The sequence below is a fragment of the Fimicolochytrium jonesii genome (assembly GCF_025526975.1).
Source record: "Fimicolochytrium jonesii strain JEL569 chromosome Unknown EV422scaffold_43, whole genome shotgun sequence".
Lineage (NCBI taxonomy): Eukaryota > Fungi > Chytridiomycota > Chytridiomycetes > Spizellomycetales > Powellomycetaceae > Fimicolochytrium > Fimicolochytrium jonesii.
Window position 1 is genome coordinate 59,174 of NW_026515710.1, and position 15,799 is coordinate 74,972.

General features: G+C 55.5%; 7 protein-coding genes across 7 annotated transcripts; 5 read left to right on the forward strand and 2 right to left on the reverse strand.

Moving 5' to 3' along the window:
* Window positions 1-115: 115 nt before the first annotated feature.
* On the reverse strand, window positions 116-1,264 carry EV422DRAFT_336187 (uncharacterized protein). The gene is made up of 3 exons (XM_053066406.1): window positions 822-1,264; window positions 532-680; window positions 116-466 (listed from the first exon to the last, which is right to left on the reverse strand). The coding sequence occupies exons 1-3, from the start codon at window positions 1,121-1,123 to the stop codon at window positions 315-317; spliced, it is 603 nt and encodes a 200-aa protein (XP_052920897.1). The 5' UTR covers window positions 1,124-1,264; the 3' UTR covers window positions 116-314.
* A 1,141-nt stretch (window positions 1,265-2,405) lies between these two features.
* EV422DRAFT_483548 (uncharacterized protein) lies at window positions 2,406-5,572 on the forward strand (the record flags this gene model as incomplete). Its single annotated transcript, XM_053067344.1, has 4 exons — window positions 2,406-2,616; window positions 2,647-3,623; window positions 3,777-4,326; window positions 4,530-5,572. Coding segments are annotated over 4 exons (2,781 nt in total), but the record flags the coding sequence as incomplete, so codon positions are not given.
* Window positions 5,573-6,607: 1,035 nt separating this feature from the next.
* EV422DRAFT_336219 (uncharacterized protein) lies at window positions 6,608-8,037 on the forward strand. Its single transcript, XM_053066407.1, has one exon. The coding sequence runs from the start codon at window positions 6,826-6,828 to the stop codon at window positions 7,711-7,713; it is 888 nt and encodes a 295-aa protein (XP_052920899.1). The 5' UTR covers window positions 6,608-6,825; the 3' UTR covers window positions 7,714-8,037.
* A 313-nt stretch (window positions 8,038-8,350) lies between these two features.
* EV422DRAFT_336310 (ADP-ribosylation factor family-domain-containing protein) lies at window positions 8,351-10,514 on the forward strand. Its single transcript, XM_053066408.1, has 5 exons — window positions 8,351-8,581; window positions 8,665-8,861; window positions 8,935-9,050; window positions 9,133-9,317; window positions 9,380-10,514. Exons 1-5 carry the CDS (start codon window positions 8,434-8,436, stop codon window positions 10,450-10,452), a joined length of 1,719 nt encoding a protein of 572 aa, XP_052920900.1. The 5' UTR covers window positions 8,351-8,433; the 3' UTR covers window positions 10,453-10,514.
* Window positions 10,515-11,032: 518 nt separating this feature from the next.
* EV422DRAFT_572274 (signal recognition particle, SRP9/SRP14 subunit) lies at window positions 11,033-11,720 on the reverse strand (the record flags this gene model as incomplete). The annotated part of the gene is made up of 4 exons (XM_053073094.1): window positions 11,033-11,142; window positions 11,228-11,405; window positions 11,471-11,539; window positions 11,649-11,720. 4 exons carry the CDS (start codon window positions 11,718-11,720, stop codon window positions 11,033-11,035), a joined length of 429 nt encoding a protein of 142 aa, XP_052920901.1.
* Window positions 11,721-11,934: 214 nt separating this feature from the next.
* Window positions 11,935-13,219, forward strand: EV422DRAFT_547661 (uncharacterized protein). The gene has a single exon (XM_053071611.1). It carries the CDS (start codon window positions 12,312-12,314, stop codon window positions 12,972-12,974), a length of 663 nt encoding a protein of 220 aa, XP_052920902.1. The 5' UTR covers window positions 11,935-12,311; the 3' UTR covers window positions 12,975-13,219.
* A 60-nt stretch (window positions 13,220-13,279) lies between these two features.
* EV422DRAFT_581776 (tubulin-tyrosine ligase family-domain-containing protein) lies at window positions 13,280-15,510 on the forward strand (the record flags this gene model as incomplete). The annotated part of the gene is made up of 2 exons (XM_053073385.1): window positions 13,280-13,825; window positions 13,903-15,510. Coding segments are annotated over exons 1-2 (1,875 nt in total), but the record flags the coding sequence as incomplete, so codon positions are not given.
* Between the last annotated feature and the right edge of the window lie 289 nt (window positions 15,511-15,799).

Here is a 15,799-nt window from a genome sequence, read left to right on the forward strand (position 1 = left end):
GGATCTTCAGGGTTTTCTTTGTGAATGGTTCCAGAAAAACGCAATGGTATTCACCTTTTCTGATGGATATTATCTGTTCAGCAATCTGACTACTACGATCCAGTGCACGGAACACGAAAGCGCGAGGATATTGGGCTCGCGTAAGAATAATTTCAGGCCCACGGCTCGATCGCTAATATGCCGAAAGGTTTTTTTTTTTTGGGTGGGGCCCAGTGTGCTTCCGTCGGGCCTATCAAAGCGATCAACCTAAACGTCTCCGTGCCTATCCAAGCGATCAACCCTGAACGCGACCGATGGAGGCCCCTTTGACGGGATCAAGCGATGGCTCGGACCAGCTGGATCACGATAGAAAGACGTTCGGGACAGCTGGATTCGATAGCGCCGGAAAATATGGCACCTTTTCTGCAATCGTAGTCAGGAGCCCACCTGGACCCTTTGGAACTCAACGGGCCTGATGTGGCTGGAGCTGAATGAGAGATGTCGGATTGATATCTGGGCTCCAATTTCCAGTCCCTGTTTCGAACTTCTCACGGCAGGTTCGAGACTCCTTCCGGCCGCTGAGTAGTCCGCCAACGACCTGGAGATTGGAGGAAATTGTCGAGCGGGAGATGAATAGCGGACTGAACTGAATGCGGAGAGGAACCGGAAGGGACCTGCGATTTCGGTGGGAGATGAATGGGCTGGAGGGGAGAAACAAAATGAAGGGAAGATGAATAGGGGCCAGGGATTGGGAATTGGCTCCTTGCGGAAACTAAGATAAATGCGATGGTGCTGATGGTCGGGGGAAGATTGTGACGGCCATGAACAGGAGCTAAGCTTGCCTTACGACGCTGGAGGGTATGTCCGCGGCGAACGAATGGAAGAAGAGATTTCTGCAGTGTAGGTGTAAGGAGAGTGATTTCCGCAGTGGCTGTAGGTCAGATGGTGGCTGGGGAGGGAGCCGAATGCAAGTTGCGAGCGGAGGGAGAGTCGAAGGGACTGCAGAGGAGGGTTCAAGAAAGGAGCAGGAGGGGGGAGGAAGCGGCTGTTGCGGGAGGACAGCGGGAGAGAGTGAAATCTGCATGTGGTCAATATCAGCAGCCAGATCCGGTGTCATGACAGTCAAATTACGTATTATGTACATATGTAATTATGTAAATACTCGCTGCGATTGAGTTTCGACAGGGAGCGGAAGCTTTACGTAAATATCGCGTCAGCCGCGTTTTGACAGTTGTGTGTCATCGTGACCACCTTGGGCGGCCTGTCGAAGGCGTTCCAAGTGGCAAGTATGGCAATTCTGGAGGGAATCGTCGGCTGCCATCGAGTGGCGTCGGAAGCAATAACGGTTGAGAGGAGACAAGCATAGTATAGAACGCACACATAGCCCGGCGGGAAGCGCCGACGAAAGCGCAGGACCCCCCCGACTTCAGCTCGTCTCGATACGGGGCAGCATGCCCATCTTTGGAACGTCCACCAAACCCGCCGCTTCCCAGCAGGACAACGTTGACGCTCAAAAGGCGCTCTCGAAGGTTCCCTCTGATAAGCCTATCGAGGAAGGGAGTTCCCAGTTCGATGCCGAGCTCGGGCTTATACAAGCTTATGTACGAGCGCAGGGAATCAGCACTGCAGGAGACGAAGAGAATCGAGGTCCGCCCGCCGGTGACGGTCCTGTCCAGACAGCAATAGCGGCACCCCGCGAGATACCATTGCAGCCACCACGACCAGTTCCGAAGCACAACGTAGACGCCACCTCTCGCCATCACCTCCACGCCCTCGCCCGTCAATGCCTCACCGAAGTGCACGTCAGCGATATTGATACGTGGGAAAAAGTGCTCACTGATGTCGCGTCCGAAATTGCCCAAGACCTTCCTTATGTGCTGGAGGTGCTTTCTCGGCCGGCAGCACAACCAACCGGTCACGTCGCACCGCTCCACCATTCCATCAAAATTTCCTTGGACCCTGACGGCGAGCCTCTAGAGTGTCACTATGTTCCCGGGCCTCCGGATGGGCTCATAACCCCTGAGGAAGCAGAGCAGGAGCCTAGGCTGTTGGAGCTGGGCGGCACCGTCGTTCTGAAGGGCACTGTAAAGGATCTGCGAAAGCTGGAGAAGGTGATGGAACTGATCATCTTTGTCGCTTGTAATCTGAAGCTCGAAATGTATTTGCTCGAGGATCATTTCGTCGCTCGGCGGCCACTATCGTCGATTGTGGATGGGGGGCATGGGAAGCATCCCGATGGGCATAGGCAGAACGATGGAAGGAGAAGGAAGCGGGATGCCGCCAGGCATATTTGGAACTGGATCCGAGGCGCCGACGGAGGGAGCGACGGGGAGGAAGGGTCACAGATTGACGTGAGCGGCCGTCGATTATCTGCGAAAGATTCCATTGCTGGTCAGTCGGAGGCAGGCGATGACGCGGATGGCAGAAACCGCTTCGATCGAGCCATCAAACAGATTTCAAAAACAATCATCAGTGCATCACCCGATGTAACGTTTCCACCGCCCCATCTTCTCGTTCGTCTTCGCAACGAGGAAAAGGACACCGATCCGGTCGATTCTAACAATGACACGGCACTATCACTCAACGAGAGGGATCTGCGGCGATCATATGCTGTAGACGACGTTGACTTCCTCACCGGTGGCGGACGGAATGGACGCCAAAAACTAGGCTACGGATCTGGTCGGTTCTCGAGCTGGGGCGCACACATATACGCCGCCAATCGGAAAAGTCGGTTTTCGACGGTCGCTAGCCGAAACTCCCATATCTCGGTGGACTCTCGGGCGGGCTTGGGATGCCTGCAAACAAACAACAATAGCATCGTCGGAGTCCTTAGACACCAGAGCATCAGTTTCGCATATTCGTATCATTTGCCCACCTATGACAACCACCATGTCATACCCTGTCGGCCTCCAGAAATTGTTACTATCGAGTACTATCAGAAGGCCACGAGCAGTGCGCACCAAGACAGGACGTTGGGACAGTTCGTCGAGCTGCTCGCGAAGAAGGCAACTGGAACATGCCCTGATGGCGCCATGTGCGGAGGAAAGACGATGGGACAGCACGTCATCACGTATACGCACAACACCGGTCGCATCAGTGTGACGTCCCAAGAGGCGAAGCTGGTCCTCAGGGATCACCATGAGCACGACAATGATGAGAATGAGGTAGCCACGCAAGCAGCCGGCAAAAACAATCGAATCTATATGTGGACTGCGTGCATCGCATGCAACGCTGCAACTCACATTATACCCATGTCTCTCGCAAGCTGGAACTATTCGCTCGCAAAGTATCTCGAACTTCTTTACTACAACCCGTATTTCATCCCGACATTGTTATGCGATCATGTGGCTGGTGAGCGGGGTCGGGAGGTGTTGCGCAGATGCTTCCGGTACCGAGACAGGATCGTTATCTTCGGTTATGATCAGATTGATCTTTTCGAAATGCGATTGCCGAAAATCCAGATCAGCCCAGACCATCATATTGAAGAAGCAGTGGCGGCGGCGGCGAAAACAAATAAACTGCTGGGCTCTGCTACAAACCCGGAGTCTCACCTATTGGATACTCCAGCCACTGAATCTCCGCGAGACACGCAAGACGGTGACTCGTCCTCCAACACAGACAACACGACCGAAAGCGATTCCGACGTCGACATCGACATTGATATTCCGGCCCACCACCACCACCACCCGCACCACCCACATCACGGCACCTCCGCCGTCCCCGACATCGTCCGCATTCTCGACGACCTCCGGCTTGAAATCACCTACTTCTACGGCTCCCTCTTCGACCACATCAAGAAACTGCAAGATGCCACAGGGTACGCTAACCTCGTTACCCGCAACCAGGGCACGCCCGATCAAGTCCGATGCCAGCTGATGCTTGACGAGATGTGGCGGAGATACAAAGCCGACGAAGAGGCGCTGTTTGACAGTATCGTGCCCTGCGTCGACAAGATGCACAAAGTGAATGACGTCCGCAAGCGCTTCCTTGACAAAATCGACGAGGTCATCAAGGAGATCGGGGAGTGGACCGCCGAACGAGGGGTTGTCGACCCACCGTTGCCGACGCCAGACTGGCAGGTCCCCGAGTACTGCAAAGCGCTGCCGAACGTGCCCGCCAAAGTCCACGTATACCCCAACTCCTTCGTGCTCGTACGAGAAGACGAACCAACCTCTATCATCGCATTCACACTCAGTTCCAAAGACTACATCCGGGAAGCACGGCGCCGCCCGCCGCCTCGGTTAGCTGATGAACCGAACGATCCGTCTACCACCACTACGACGGCTTTGCCTACCACCCCCGGCGCGGAGTTGCATAACTATCTAACCCCGCAACCATCCCCGTCCCGTGGAAACGGGCCCGCGGCGGAACCGAGGTCGAACACCGCGTCACCGCTGGCGGCAAGTTCGAACCCGCGCCCGCAGTGGAGGAATGTGGACGCTGATTATGTTGTGAAGGTTATACCCTTTTCGCATGAGAGTGCGAGCAGCGGTACGAGCGGGGATGCGACGCCGCATATCAAATTCAGTAAGAGCACATGTGTTCGTGAGAAAAAAGTCTTTCACATCACCTCGATCTTCATTTGACTTCTCGCATCACAGAATTTCGCTCCAAAACCCATCACACCTCCCTTACATCCTACTACTACCACCGCTTCTCCTCTCTCCGGCGGAAATGCTCAATCTCCTCTTCCTATATCACCTCCCTCTCGCGCTGTTCGGCATGGGAGTCGGTCTCCGGCGGCAAATCGCGGGCGGCTTTCTTCAAGACGCTGGATGAAACGCTAGTGATCAAGGAGCTTACGGGTGGCAAGTGGAGCTGGGGAAACGTCGAGAAGGGCCAGTTGTTGAAATTCGCACCCAAGTATTTGGAGTACATGGAGAGGAGCGACAAGAACCCAACGGTCCTCGTCAAAATCTTTGGGTTCTATACCATCAAACGCAAAAACGTCGTAACGGGAGCAGTCAACCGACTAGATGTCCTGGTAATGGAGCACTTATTCGCCAACGTCAACATTTCCCGCAAGTTCGACCTAAAAGGCATCCCCGACCGTCACATCGCCACCAAACACCGCACCACCTCCACATCGAACCTGGCCCTCCCCGACGAACAAAGCAGCACCTCCTCCAGCTCCACCACTACCTCCACCCTCGTCCCGCTCTCCCCAACCCCTCCCACACCTTCCTCCGACGTCGCGGTCCTATGGGACGGCGAATGGGTGTCGGGTCGATACACCCAGCATATCCGTCTCCACGGCCACAGCAAGCAGATCCTGACCGCGTGCATCGCCTCCGACACCGCGTTCCTCGCCTCGGCGAATATCATGGACTACTCACTCCTTGTCGGCGTGAATGACGCGCGGAAGGAGCTGGTTGTGGGCATTGTGGACTTTGTCGGAAGTTATACGTGGTATAAGAGTATTGAGAGCAAGGCTAAGACGACGATAAGTGGGGTTTTGGCGATGCGTGGGTCGCCGGTGGAGAGGCAGGATGGGAGCCCGGTGGGGGAGTTGCCGGCTGTGACGATTTTGCCGCCGGATCTGTATGCGGAGCGGTTTAGGAGGGCTATGGAGCAGAACTTTTTGATGGTCCCTGGTAATGTTTGTCAAATATCTCCTACCTCCGCCTGAACCGTATCTGGGGCTCGCCTTACTGCCATAGCCATCCTGACTAATCAGTTCCGCCGTCCTTCAACAGACAAATGGATCAAAATCCCCACCCCACCGCCACCCCTCCCCGAAAAACCCATTCCAACACCCCCATCCGCGCCCACCCGCACGGCCACGACCGCCAGCATCCTCATCGACTACATCCGCCCCTCTTCGCCATCCCGTCACTCATCCGCTGCGTCCGCGCCGGCATCGCCGCTCACGCCACCCGCAGGTGAGGTACCGCACCAGCCGGTGAACGGCTTGTATGCCCCGGCTGCGGCGGCGGTGGCCGCGCAGAGGTCGGTTAGGTTGCCCCCGGTTTTGTGAAACGAATTATTCATGGTAATGTGGTGTCAAATGGGAGCAGGACCCGTGCCCCGTGAGTGACTGATGAAGGACCCGGCATGTGTAAGTTTAGTGCACGTAGTACCACCTGCCATGTAGATAGTTCGAGATCCAGGCCGTATGTTTTTTTGCCTTCCTCCAGACGGATGTGTTGTTACCCGTCGTTTCATCCCCGGATCGCTTCATCGCCTTCCCCTGTACTGTAAACATGTTTTCCGGATCCCTGTAGTATATGTATATGTTTGTGTACGTGTATATAGCCCGGATCACTACCCGTGTTTCTCGTCTTCCTTTTTCCGTTTCCTTGGTATGTGGTTTCGCTATGGTTTTGTTTCTGAATGCTGGGAAAGGGTTGTTTTGTCGGCCAGTGAGTTTGGCCTACGCGTCTCGCGTAAGCGGAAGACGCGTCCCGTAAACCAAACTTTTAAGCTTCGATTCGCTTTTCCCCCTTCGCCCCTCGAAGGAAGGCGTTTTTCCCATAAGCCAGCGATAATGTCATCGCATGCGTTGTTTCTGGAGCCAGCGTAGCGAAAGCGTTTCCCGCGGCCGCATGTCGTCCCTGTGTTTTGTTTGTCTTTTTCCGTGCTGTAGGATCATTCTGTAGGACGGATATCGTTTTGAGACTGTGCGTACTGACAGTTCAAGCACTCCTGTATTCTTTCGTGACCCCAAGAACACATTTTCAGAGTAATCGAAGTTTCGTAGACGATTTCACGGTCACTCCGGGCGAGCCAGATCAGTTTTCAGACGGCCTTGCCAAGGGAAAGGAATCAAGCAGGCAGGACAGCGTTTCACAGATACTTCTGCGATCCTTGTGGAGGCTGGGCTTACGCGGACGGGAATATACGCGTATGATGCTTCTCACGGACCGAGTGTCGGTCTCACCGCTCATCCGAATATATGTGTGCATATCCGTTCTGGCCGTTATCATCTCGGCGCATCCGGCTCGATTACCACCACCACCGCCTGGGGACACGCAAGCGCACAACACAACATCTATATCAGAATCGAGCCAACAACCTGGCGGGCAGGAAGGCGGATTTATAAGATGGCTGGTGGGACACTTGAACGTGAATGTAGACAGACGACAGGTCGTGGTGACCAAGGTAGTCTTCGCGCCGGCCAAACCGACAGCTGCACCCGCACCCCCACCAGCCGTGGCGGCTATAACGAGTGCGAAACCCACCGTGGCAAATCCCGCACCGAGACCGGCACCTACCGCTAGCATCACAACGAAACCACCACCACCGCCGACTTCTTCTCCTCGTCCGGTGGTACCACCATCACCACAGGCGCCTGCAGCGCCAGCGACGCCGAAACCGGTTATTACAACGTCAAGCAAGGCTGTGATAACGACACCGACGCCGTTTGTCGCGCCATCTAAAAGCCCGACGCCCGTGCCAACAAACCCAATCCCACGACCGGCCGTCACGAGCACGCCAGCACGTACACCCACACCCACATCAACACCCCGCCCATCCCCATCCCCATCCGCCCTCATCACACCCTCACAACCAACCCCCCAACCAACATCATCACAACCCTCACCTCAATCAGCAACCCCATCAGTCATCATCCCCCCACAACCCCACAACAACGCCGCCAACTCCAACAGCGAAACCGATGAGTCCCCGTTACCTGTATTCTTCCTCCCTCTCGTGATCTCCGCGGCGTCGGTGGGTGGGGCGGTGTTGGCCGCGCTATTTGTGGTGTTTTGCTGTTGGAGGGGGCGGAAGTGAAGTGTTGGGAGTGGGAGATTGAATGGCGGGGTTGGATTGTGGGATACTGGAATTGAGTGAGATGGGAGGGGTGTAGATGGATGGTGTAGAGTATGTTGATGTCAGCGTTGCGAGGTAACGGCGGAAGAGTGGTGTTGCTTTTTTTATGGACACGTGCGGCGTGGCGAGAATGCGTTGTAACGAAACCCCGTCGCCTCGTTACGGTCATATCGGTGCGACATCTCCCGGATATATATACGTATAGCGCACGTTCAGCGCACTTATATTCACTGGCTGTGTTTTTTGTCATCATGTAAAAAGCGAATGTGTAAAGTTCTTGGACCCGGATGTGTTGCGGATGTCATGCCATGTTGTATCGGCTGCATGGGAATTGATCAACACTGAATTCGTATAGCCTGGCTGAAACTCTCTTTGCAAGAGGGTTCATTATGTGTGCTATCTGGACCTGAGTCTGCAGTCCTCGGATATGCACTTCCTCTTTTGCGGATGGTTTCACAAGGGTTTTTGGGACCTTCCCGAAAATGACAGCAAAATGACAGCTCGAACGCGCCTTGTCGGCAAACTCCGCTTGCCCTTCAAACCTGTGAGGTTTCCCTGCACGTCCTCGCTGGGTGCAGGCCTTTTAAAAGGGTGAGATTTCGCTCATCCGGTCCTAACTCCAGTACCGCACACCGCCAAACTTACCTCTCCCATCCACCCGATATCCCAGCACAAAAAAAGATGCCATCCGCCCTCCGCTGCCTCACCTGCTGCCTCCCCCACCCGGGCTCCATCTCCCCCACCTCCCCCCCAAAACCAGGACTCTGCATCGCAGTCTTCGGGCTCGACAACGCGGGCAAAACAAGCGTGCTGTTGCGGTTGAAGGGTGGTATGTATCGTGTCTCGGCCGCTACCCGTCCCATCCAAGGGCTTTTTTTTTCTCGTACTCGATCGGTAACGAAATGTGGATAGATACGGATACGGCTCAGAAAACTTCCTGGGGCTTCACGACCGCCACCATCCCTTTCGTCATTCCCACGCCAACTTCAGGGACGGAGGAGAGTCATGAGAAGAAGAAGAAAAAGAAGGGCAAATCGACAAAGGTGACCTTCTACGATGTAGGCGGGGACGTGAAGATTCGGGGCATTTGGCGGAACTATTATGCTGAGGTATCGTGTCTTCGGTTTCTGTATCTTTGTGTATGGAAGAGGGGTCGCTTATTTCCTTCTGGGATGGGTTCAGGCGTATGCGTGTATTTTCGTGGTAGACGCCTCGGACGGCGGCCGTATCCCCGAGGCCGCTGAGGCGCTGCGGGCTATTTATCAGGATGAGCGGATGAAGGGGAAGCCACTTCTTGTGTAGGTCATCCGAAACGTCTCGTCAGCATGTCCAGTTATAGACTTTTCCTCACGCTTTTTTCGTTTTGCAATCTTTTTGCAGATTGGCAAACAAACAAGATTTGCCGACGTCGCTGCGCGCTGACGTTCTTTACGATCGGCTTGGGATCAAGGACCTCGTCGACGCCCACCCGGGGGAAGATACAATGCCAAAGCTGTGGGCACAGGTTCACCCCTGCACAGCCGACGTCGAGGCTTTGAAAGCCAAAGGTGTTGATCTCGCTACCGGTAAAGTCACCTTCTCCGTCTAGGTCCTCACCCATGATGGAGAGATTCATACTGTTTCTCAGACGCAGATTTGGCAGCACTGTTGAGAGAGATACACACCCACCTCCCGACACTTACAAAACGCACAGAACGGGATGTATCCGCCCAGCGCGCGACGTGGGATGAGGAACGGGCTGCGCAGAGGAGGAGGGTTGAGGGGTATCGGGAGGAGGATGCTGCAGCCCAGCAATCACAGAACGGTCAACCACATGGGGAAACAACGGCGGGAGGTGGGAGTGACCTCGTCACGGGAATAGCAAAGACGGTGGAGGTGGTTGAGAAGCCGGTGGATTTTGATGACGTGCATCACCCACCTGTCTCGACTCCCGCTCTTGCAATCGGGGCATCCAAAGCGTCCCTCGCACCCACCACCGCCACCACGACAACGCCGTCACAACCGGCACCGACACAACCATCAACATCAACACAGTCGGAAAAGACTGAGAAGACGGACAAAGAAAAACAACCCAAAAAATCCAAATCGCTCTCGTCCCTTCTTCGGCGGGACAATAAACACAAAAGCGGGAATACGGTTTATCCGGATGGAGATGATGAGGGTGCGGAGGGGTTGTTGGGTGGGTCTCAACCGAGTGGCGAAGCGCCGGATAGTGAGGACCACGGTGGTGAGGAGCAGAGAGAAGAAGGGGAAGGCAGGGTGGAGAGGCGATTGTCGAATGTTGTTGTTCCGGAGGCTGTTGGGGCTGAGGTGGGTGAAGGGAAGACGGAAGGGGTGGGGAGGAAGAGCGCTGAACATCTCGCTGAGTCGGTGCATCAACCTGCGTCCGCATCCGCACATCAGCATGATGGTGGCGACGCAGGATCGTCAATTTCACCACCACAACCACCTGCAGCAACAACATCATCGCACCCAAATCCGACATCGACAGACGCCGCCGACCACTCATTCCAACCACCAGTGCACACATCCCACCTCCCACCCATAACCCCTCTCGGCCCGCTCAAAGCCGGATTCCTGACCGCCCCGGCGCACGGACCGAGGATGTTACCGCCGTTGGGGCCATTGCATCCTGTGCCGACGCCAACGACGACGGCGGGGGCTGAGGGGGATTTGATCGATTTGGGCGGTGAGAAATGAGGTGAAGTGCCCGTCCCGGGGACGGGACGATAGGATAAGGGCTGATGATACACGGGCGCAAATGTAGAATTTCGATGTTCGTAAAGAGTTTGCGACTCAAAAATATAGTATGTATTTCCCAATATACAGTTTTCCCAAGGGAACGGGATCCGATGTGCATGCCGAGCTGGATCCGCCGCTGCTCTTTCCCTCCATATGCATGATGGTTCGGGGTGGATGCCAGTCGGGCTCTGCTGCTTTCGAAGTGGATGGCGCACAGAATGAGCGACTCCCGCTGACCGATCTCCAAATCGCCCCGGACTTTTGGTGACGGATTGGCCTGAAAGGTTGCACATCCACCTGCCCGCAAACCGAAACATGTCCCTGCACCAGTCTCCATGTCCGACCGATTCCACGCACTCCTAGTTCTCGGTCATCGATGAACAGCTCCCGCATCCGGCCAAGAGCCCACCCAAACCTCGCGAACCACCACCCAATCGCACTCAACATGCAAGTACAATCGTTTCTCCGCGGGTGCTCGCGTTCCCGCATGATATCCCTGCTTCCACTCCAAAAAGAAATAAACGCCCCTCCCGCATTTCTATTTTCTCTTCTTCTTCCCTTTGCCGCCCTTCCCGCCCTTCTGCCCAGCATTCAGGCTGGTCGATGACGCTGTTTTCGATTGAGTTTGTGATTTCGACGCTAATGAACCTGGGAATGTGGAAAGCGACCGTGAGAACCTGACTCATCGCCACCATAGTAATTTGATTGCAAACCATTCCCTGCTTCTCCTTACCTTCACCTATATCCATTGGAACAACGCCCTGATCCGCCGCGGCAGTCGCCGCCGTTGTCTGCTGACCTGGTGGTGCGGGAGGTGCAGGAGTCCGACCCTGCATCCGCGTCATTAGGGAGAGGTTGAGACGCTCAAACTTGCGGAGGTCTGGTATGCGATCCGTGCGGAACTTCAGGCACTGTAAAAAGACATGTGAGCACTTTTGATGCGGGGTTTCGGGAAGTGCATCGCGTGGGAACTTACTGTTGCGCCGTCAAACACCTTCAGGACGAGCTTGCCGTCCTTATGACGATATTTCGAGACATATCGGGTCTTCAGAGAGCGCAAAGAATCTGAGTGAATTGTCCTAGAAGCTCGTCCGCCCCGAACTTCGCCTTCGACCCAAGTCATCCACTCCAAGTTTCCAAGATGCGGCACTTACCTTGAGAGGCCCGGCGAGGTATAACTTCTCTACTGCGCGCTCGTAGTCGTCCCAGACGTCGACGTAGACCATTCTCCCGCCTGGTAGTAAGTGGGGTTGGAAGAGCTGATCTACTTGTGCCGAATGGTGGTGGTTGTTTGTCGTCGCCCGGTTGCGTGGGAATACGAGCGGCGGCCAGGACTGCATTTAAACCGAGCAGCGAGTCACGTGCGCGCGTGAGGTTAAATACGTGTCGGAAGCTCCGGGGGGACGACGGGCGAGGCGACACAGGGAACGCCGAGTGAGGCTTCATCTCCTTCCTCAAAACTCTAATAAAGCACTACCACCAGCACAAACACTCGCAAAAAGAGTCCCCCAAATAGGTCCGTCTTTGTCCACCAAGGAGCATACTAGCCGTCGTTCGCAGTCCTATCGTCTTGCTTGATACGCCGACAATATCGTCGCACTCGTGTGAAGTGTATTTGTCGACTGCGCTGAAGTCGAAGAGCTCGTCTCCCTACGCTGCAACAAAGGTCAGAAGTCAACAGGCGCCAAGGAAGATCAGTGCAGGCCGTATTAGCGACGCAGTCTCAAGCGCTTCTGAGGTCTTCCAGCAAGGGAAGATTGGTTCTGCCCACATCCAACACATACCCTGCTTCGATTCTAATAACCTTTATCAACGACATGGAACAACCACACCATCCACAACCACTAGAGTTGCGCCATCTGACAGCCGCAAAGCTGCTTGACCCCGACGACCTGCGCATAGGCACCGACTTCCGTCTCGACGGCCAAGTAGGCGACCTAGCTGAAGAGAGTATACCAAACTACGACGAGTCATGGGACACCGACAGCGTCGAAATGGGGCATATGGGCGGCGGCGGGGGCAAGCGGAGCGCTCGAACGTCCCCATTAAGAGGGACGGCGGTCGTCGCATCAGATTTAGGGTTGAGACGAACACCGAACGGGACGGCGGGGGAGGAGAACCCTAACGGGAGCGGGCCCACCATCTCCGAGCGAACATCATCAACAGTAACAGCAGCCCCCGCCGCCGAACTAGCCGTCCCCAAAACCCGCGAAGACTCCCTCACCCAGTTCCCCGAAATGGGCCGACCATCCCTCTACCTCCCCCCCGGCCCCGTCGCCTACAAACAGCTCTCCTTCGACGACGACCACGACGACCACGATCTGGTCGTAATGGGCGAGTCCGATATCGATATCCATTCGCCGAATGGCGAGGAGATACATTCATGGGCGCATCAGAATGGGAGGGGAGGGGAGACGTGGTTTTCGAAGCAGTGGAGGGGAATGTTGCAGATGATTTGTGCGGCGCCTTGTAATCAGTGATTGATTTGGGTTTCGGATGGGATGTATGAGCGGACTTGGCGCAATCCGTGAAACTGTTGATATTGTCGCTGCCACACCCCTAGTTTCTTATCCTTCTTACCTTGTACCATAGTTTTTTTGACACCAATATGACTCGGCTGCATCCTTGACGGATGTGATTTTCAGTTTGCTTACCGGCTTTCGTTTGTGAAACAGTTTTCATTGTACACGAAGTGCGTTATCAATGCTGATACCCTCGACATGTACCTCTCCGCTGTGATTTCGAATAAAAAACCAAGGCCGGCATTTTCACCGTACTCTTTCTTCTTCCCTCGGAGTCCTCGTCGCCCAGTCAGTGTGAGGAAAAGATCGAAAGGACATTGGCGCGAGTTAATTAGCGTGACAAACCGTCTAAGCCACTAATGACAGTATTCCCGCTTCAACACTCGCAGACAACTCCCTCTTCCAAAAACTGTGAATTTGGCAGAAGATTAGAATAGATATAGAGGAAATCATAAGTGGGGCTGTCGCTGCTGCGGTCATTCTTCCTTCGATACCTGGCCATACCCTTTCTCTACTTCCGAGCACGCCGGCCGCACGGTCATGGTCTTACCCAGAACCCGACCCGCACGGGCCTTCGAACCCTCTCCAATCCCACCACTAAACAAACCCCCGCGTCCCAGCAGCACCACATTGCCTCCCCGCAAACGCCCACCACCACCCGTCATTGCCAATCTCCTCAACTGCAAATACACCATCGTGCGCGAATGCTGCGAACGGAAAGGGTTTCGTATCGCGAAGGAGGATGAAAATGAGGGGTGGACGCTGTTTTGGATTGATACGGGGGTTAGCGTTGAACGGGTTCTTAACATGTGAGTTGCGGGGGAGTCAAGAAGGGGACGGCTAACTAGATATCCACAAATCTCGCTTAATTTATTCCATCCCGCAGGCCCCCGCACACATTCATAAATCACTTCCCCGGCATGCAAGAAATCTGCCGCAAAGACTCCCTCGCCCGCAACCTCGCCCGTCTCTCCCGCCTCTTCCCCTCGGACGCCAAATTCTTCCCGCGCACATGGGTCCTCCCCCTCGAATACACCGATCTCAAATCCTCGCACGCCACCGCCAAAAAATCACGCAAATGCTACATCGTGAAGCCGGACCACGGATGCCAGGGCAAAGGGATCTTCCTGATATCCGACCCGGCGGAGTTGGAGGGGGTCGTGAGGGAGCTACGCGGGATGAGTTCGGTGATTGTGCAGACGTACCTCCCCCGCCCGTGCCTGATCGACGGGTTCAAGTTTGATCTGAGGGTGTATGTGCTCGTCACCTCCGTCGACCCGCTCCGCATCTTCCTCTACCACGATGGCCTCGCGCGTTTCGCTACCTCCCCCTACCACGAGCCCCGGGAGTCGAATCTAGCTGACGTGTGCATGCATTTGACGAATTACGCGATTAATAAGCATTCGGGGAGGTTTGATTATGATGTTGGGGAGGGGAGGGGGAGTAAGCGGAGTATTCGGAGTGTGTTGGGGGTGCTGGAGGAACGGGTGGGGAGGGAGAAGGTGGAACGGCTGTGGAGGAGGGTGGGGGATGTGGTTGTGAAGACATTGTTGACGGTGCAGCCGCAGTTGGTGAGGAATGTGAGGGCGGGGTTTCCGAGGGGCGGAGGGAAATCACCCTCTGCCGGAGACACCACGTTACCTCAGTCACCGCAACAGCAACAACAACCACCCCAACGCACTATATCACCCTCACCCTGCTTTGAGATCCTCGGCTTCGACATCTTCCTCGACCACAAGCTCAAACCCTGGGTGCTGGAAGTTAACCACTCGCCAAGTTTCACATGCGACAGCGCGCTGGATGCGGAGATCAAGCGGGGGGTTATTGGCGATGCGATCGGGTTGGTTGATGTGCGGGCTGTCAGGGGGAAGGGTGGCAAAGCGGGCAGGAGAGGGAAGGCTGCGGCGGGTGTGAGGACGGATGATGTGGGGGTGATGAAGCCGCAACCGAGTTCGGCGGCAGACACGAGCAAACCGGGCACACCACTCTACCCAACCCCGCCGTCCTCGACCTCAACGTCCCACACTGACCTCTCACGGCCGCTCACCTCTGACACTACAACAGCACCACCACCGCATCTCTCACCAGAAGCCCACGCCGCCCTCACCGCCTATCACGCCCTCTACCCGCCCTCGGAGCTCGCGAAGCTGGAAGCGACGGAAAATGAAAAGTTGGGCGGGTGGAGACGGATCTACCCGCCTCCGTCATCATCATCATCGTCATCTCCGAATACCAAACCGGGGCAGGCAGAAGCAGAAGCCGAAGCGAAACTAGCCCACTACCTCCTCCTTCAACACGAAGCAGCCAACATCTTCACCGAGACCCTCTCCACCAAACGGCGACGTGAATACATCGCTACAAAACGGAGAGAGGACGAAGAAAAGATCTCTAAACTTGAGCGGTGGCGGAAGGGGAGGGTTGCTGCTTCTACTTTGTCGAAGGGGAATCTGGTGGGCGGGACGGGGACGGGAAGCTTGCCTGCGATGCCGGTACCGTGGGTAGACCGACTGGCGGTGCCCAAACGGGCGTACTCGGATCCCCGGCTTACTCATCCCGTGAGACGGGATGATGATGATGATGGGGAGGGTGTGGAGTTACCGATGGACTCTGGGTCCACCACAACCCCACCAATCCACAGACACCCACCGCACAAACAACCAATGAAGATAAACGTGGAGTGTATCAATGAGCGGTTTTCGACGAGTTTGGGGGAGATGAGTGGGGCTGGGGGTGGGAATAGGAAGGGGGTGGGGGTGGCGATTACGTTGCCGGCTGCGTTGTTT

Bases quoted from the DNA above. Each gene is read 5' to 3' on its own strand.
- EV422DRAFT_336187 (XM_053066406.1), bottom strand. From the start codon at position 1,123: ATGTACATAATACGTAATTTGACTGTCATGACACCGGATCTGGCTGCT. The intron at 681-821 runs GCAAGCTTAGCT...TCTCCCCTCCAG, and splicing joins ATACCCTCCAGCGTCGTAAG to CCCATTCATCTCCCACCGAA. The intron at 467-531 runs GTGAGAAGTTCG...TCTCTCATTCAG, and splicing joins GAAGGAGTCTCGAACCTGCC to CTCCAGCCACATCAGGCCCG.
- EV422DRAFT_336219 (XM_053066407.1), top strand. From the start codon at position 6,826: ATGATGCTTCTCACGGACCGAGTGTCGGTCTCACCGCTCATCCGAATA.
- EV422DRAFT_547661 (XM_053071611.1), top strand. From the start codon at position 12,312: ATGGAACAACCACACCATCCACAACCACTAGAGTTGCGCCATCTGACA.
- EV422DRAFT_336310 (XM_053066408.1), top strand. From the start codon at position 8,434: ATGCCATCCGCCCTCCGCTGCCTCACCTGCTGCCTCCCCCACCCGGGC. The intron at 8,862-8,934 runs GTATCGTGTCTT...GGATGGGTTCAG, and splicing joins GGCGGAACTATTATGCTGAG to GCGTATGCGTGTATTTTCGT. The intron at 9,051-9,132 runs GTAGGTCATCCG...ATCTTTTTGCAG, and splicing joins AAGGGGAAGCCACTTCTTGT to ATTGGCAAACAAACAAGATT.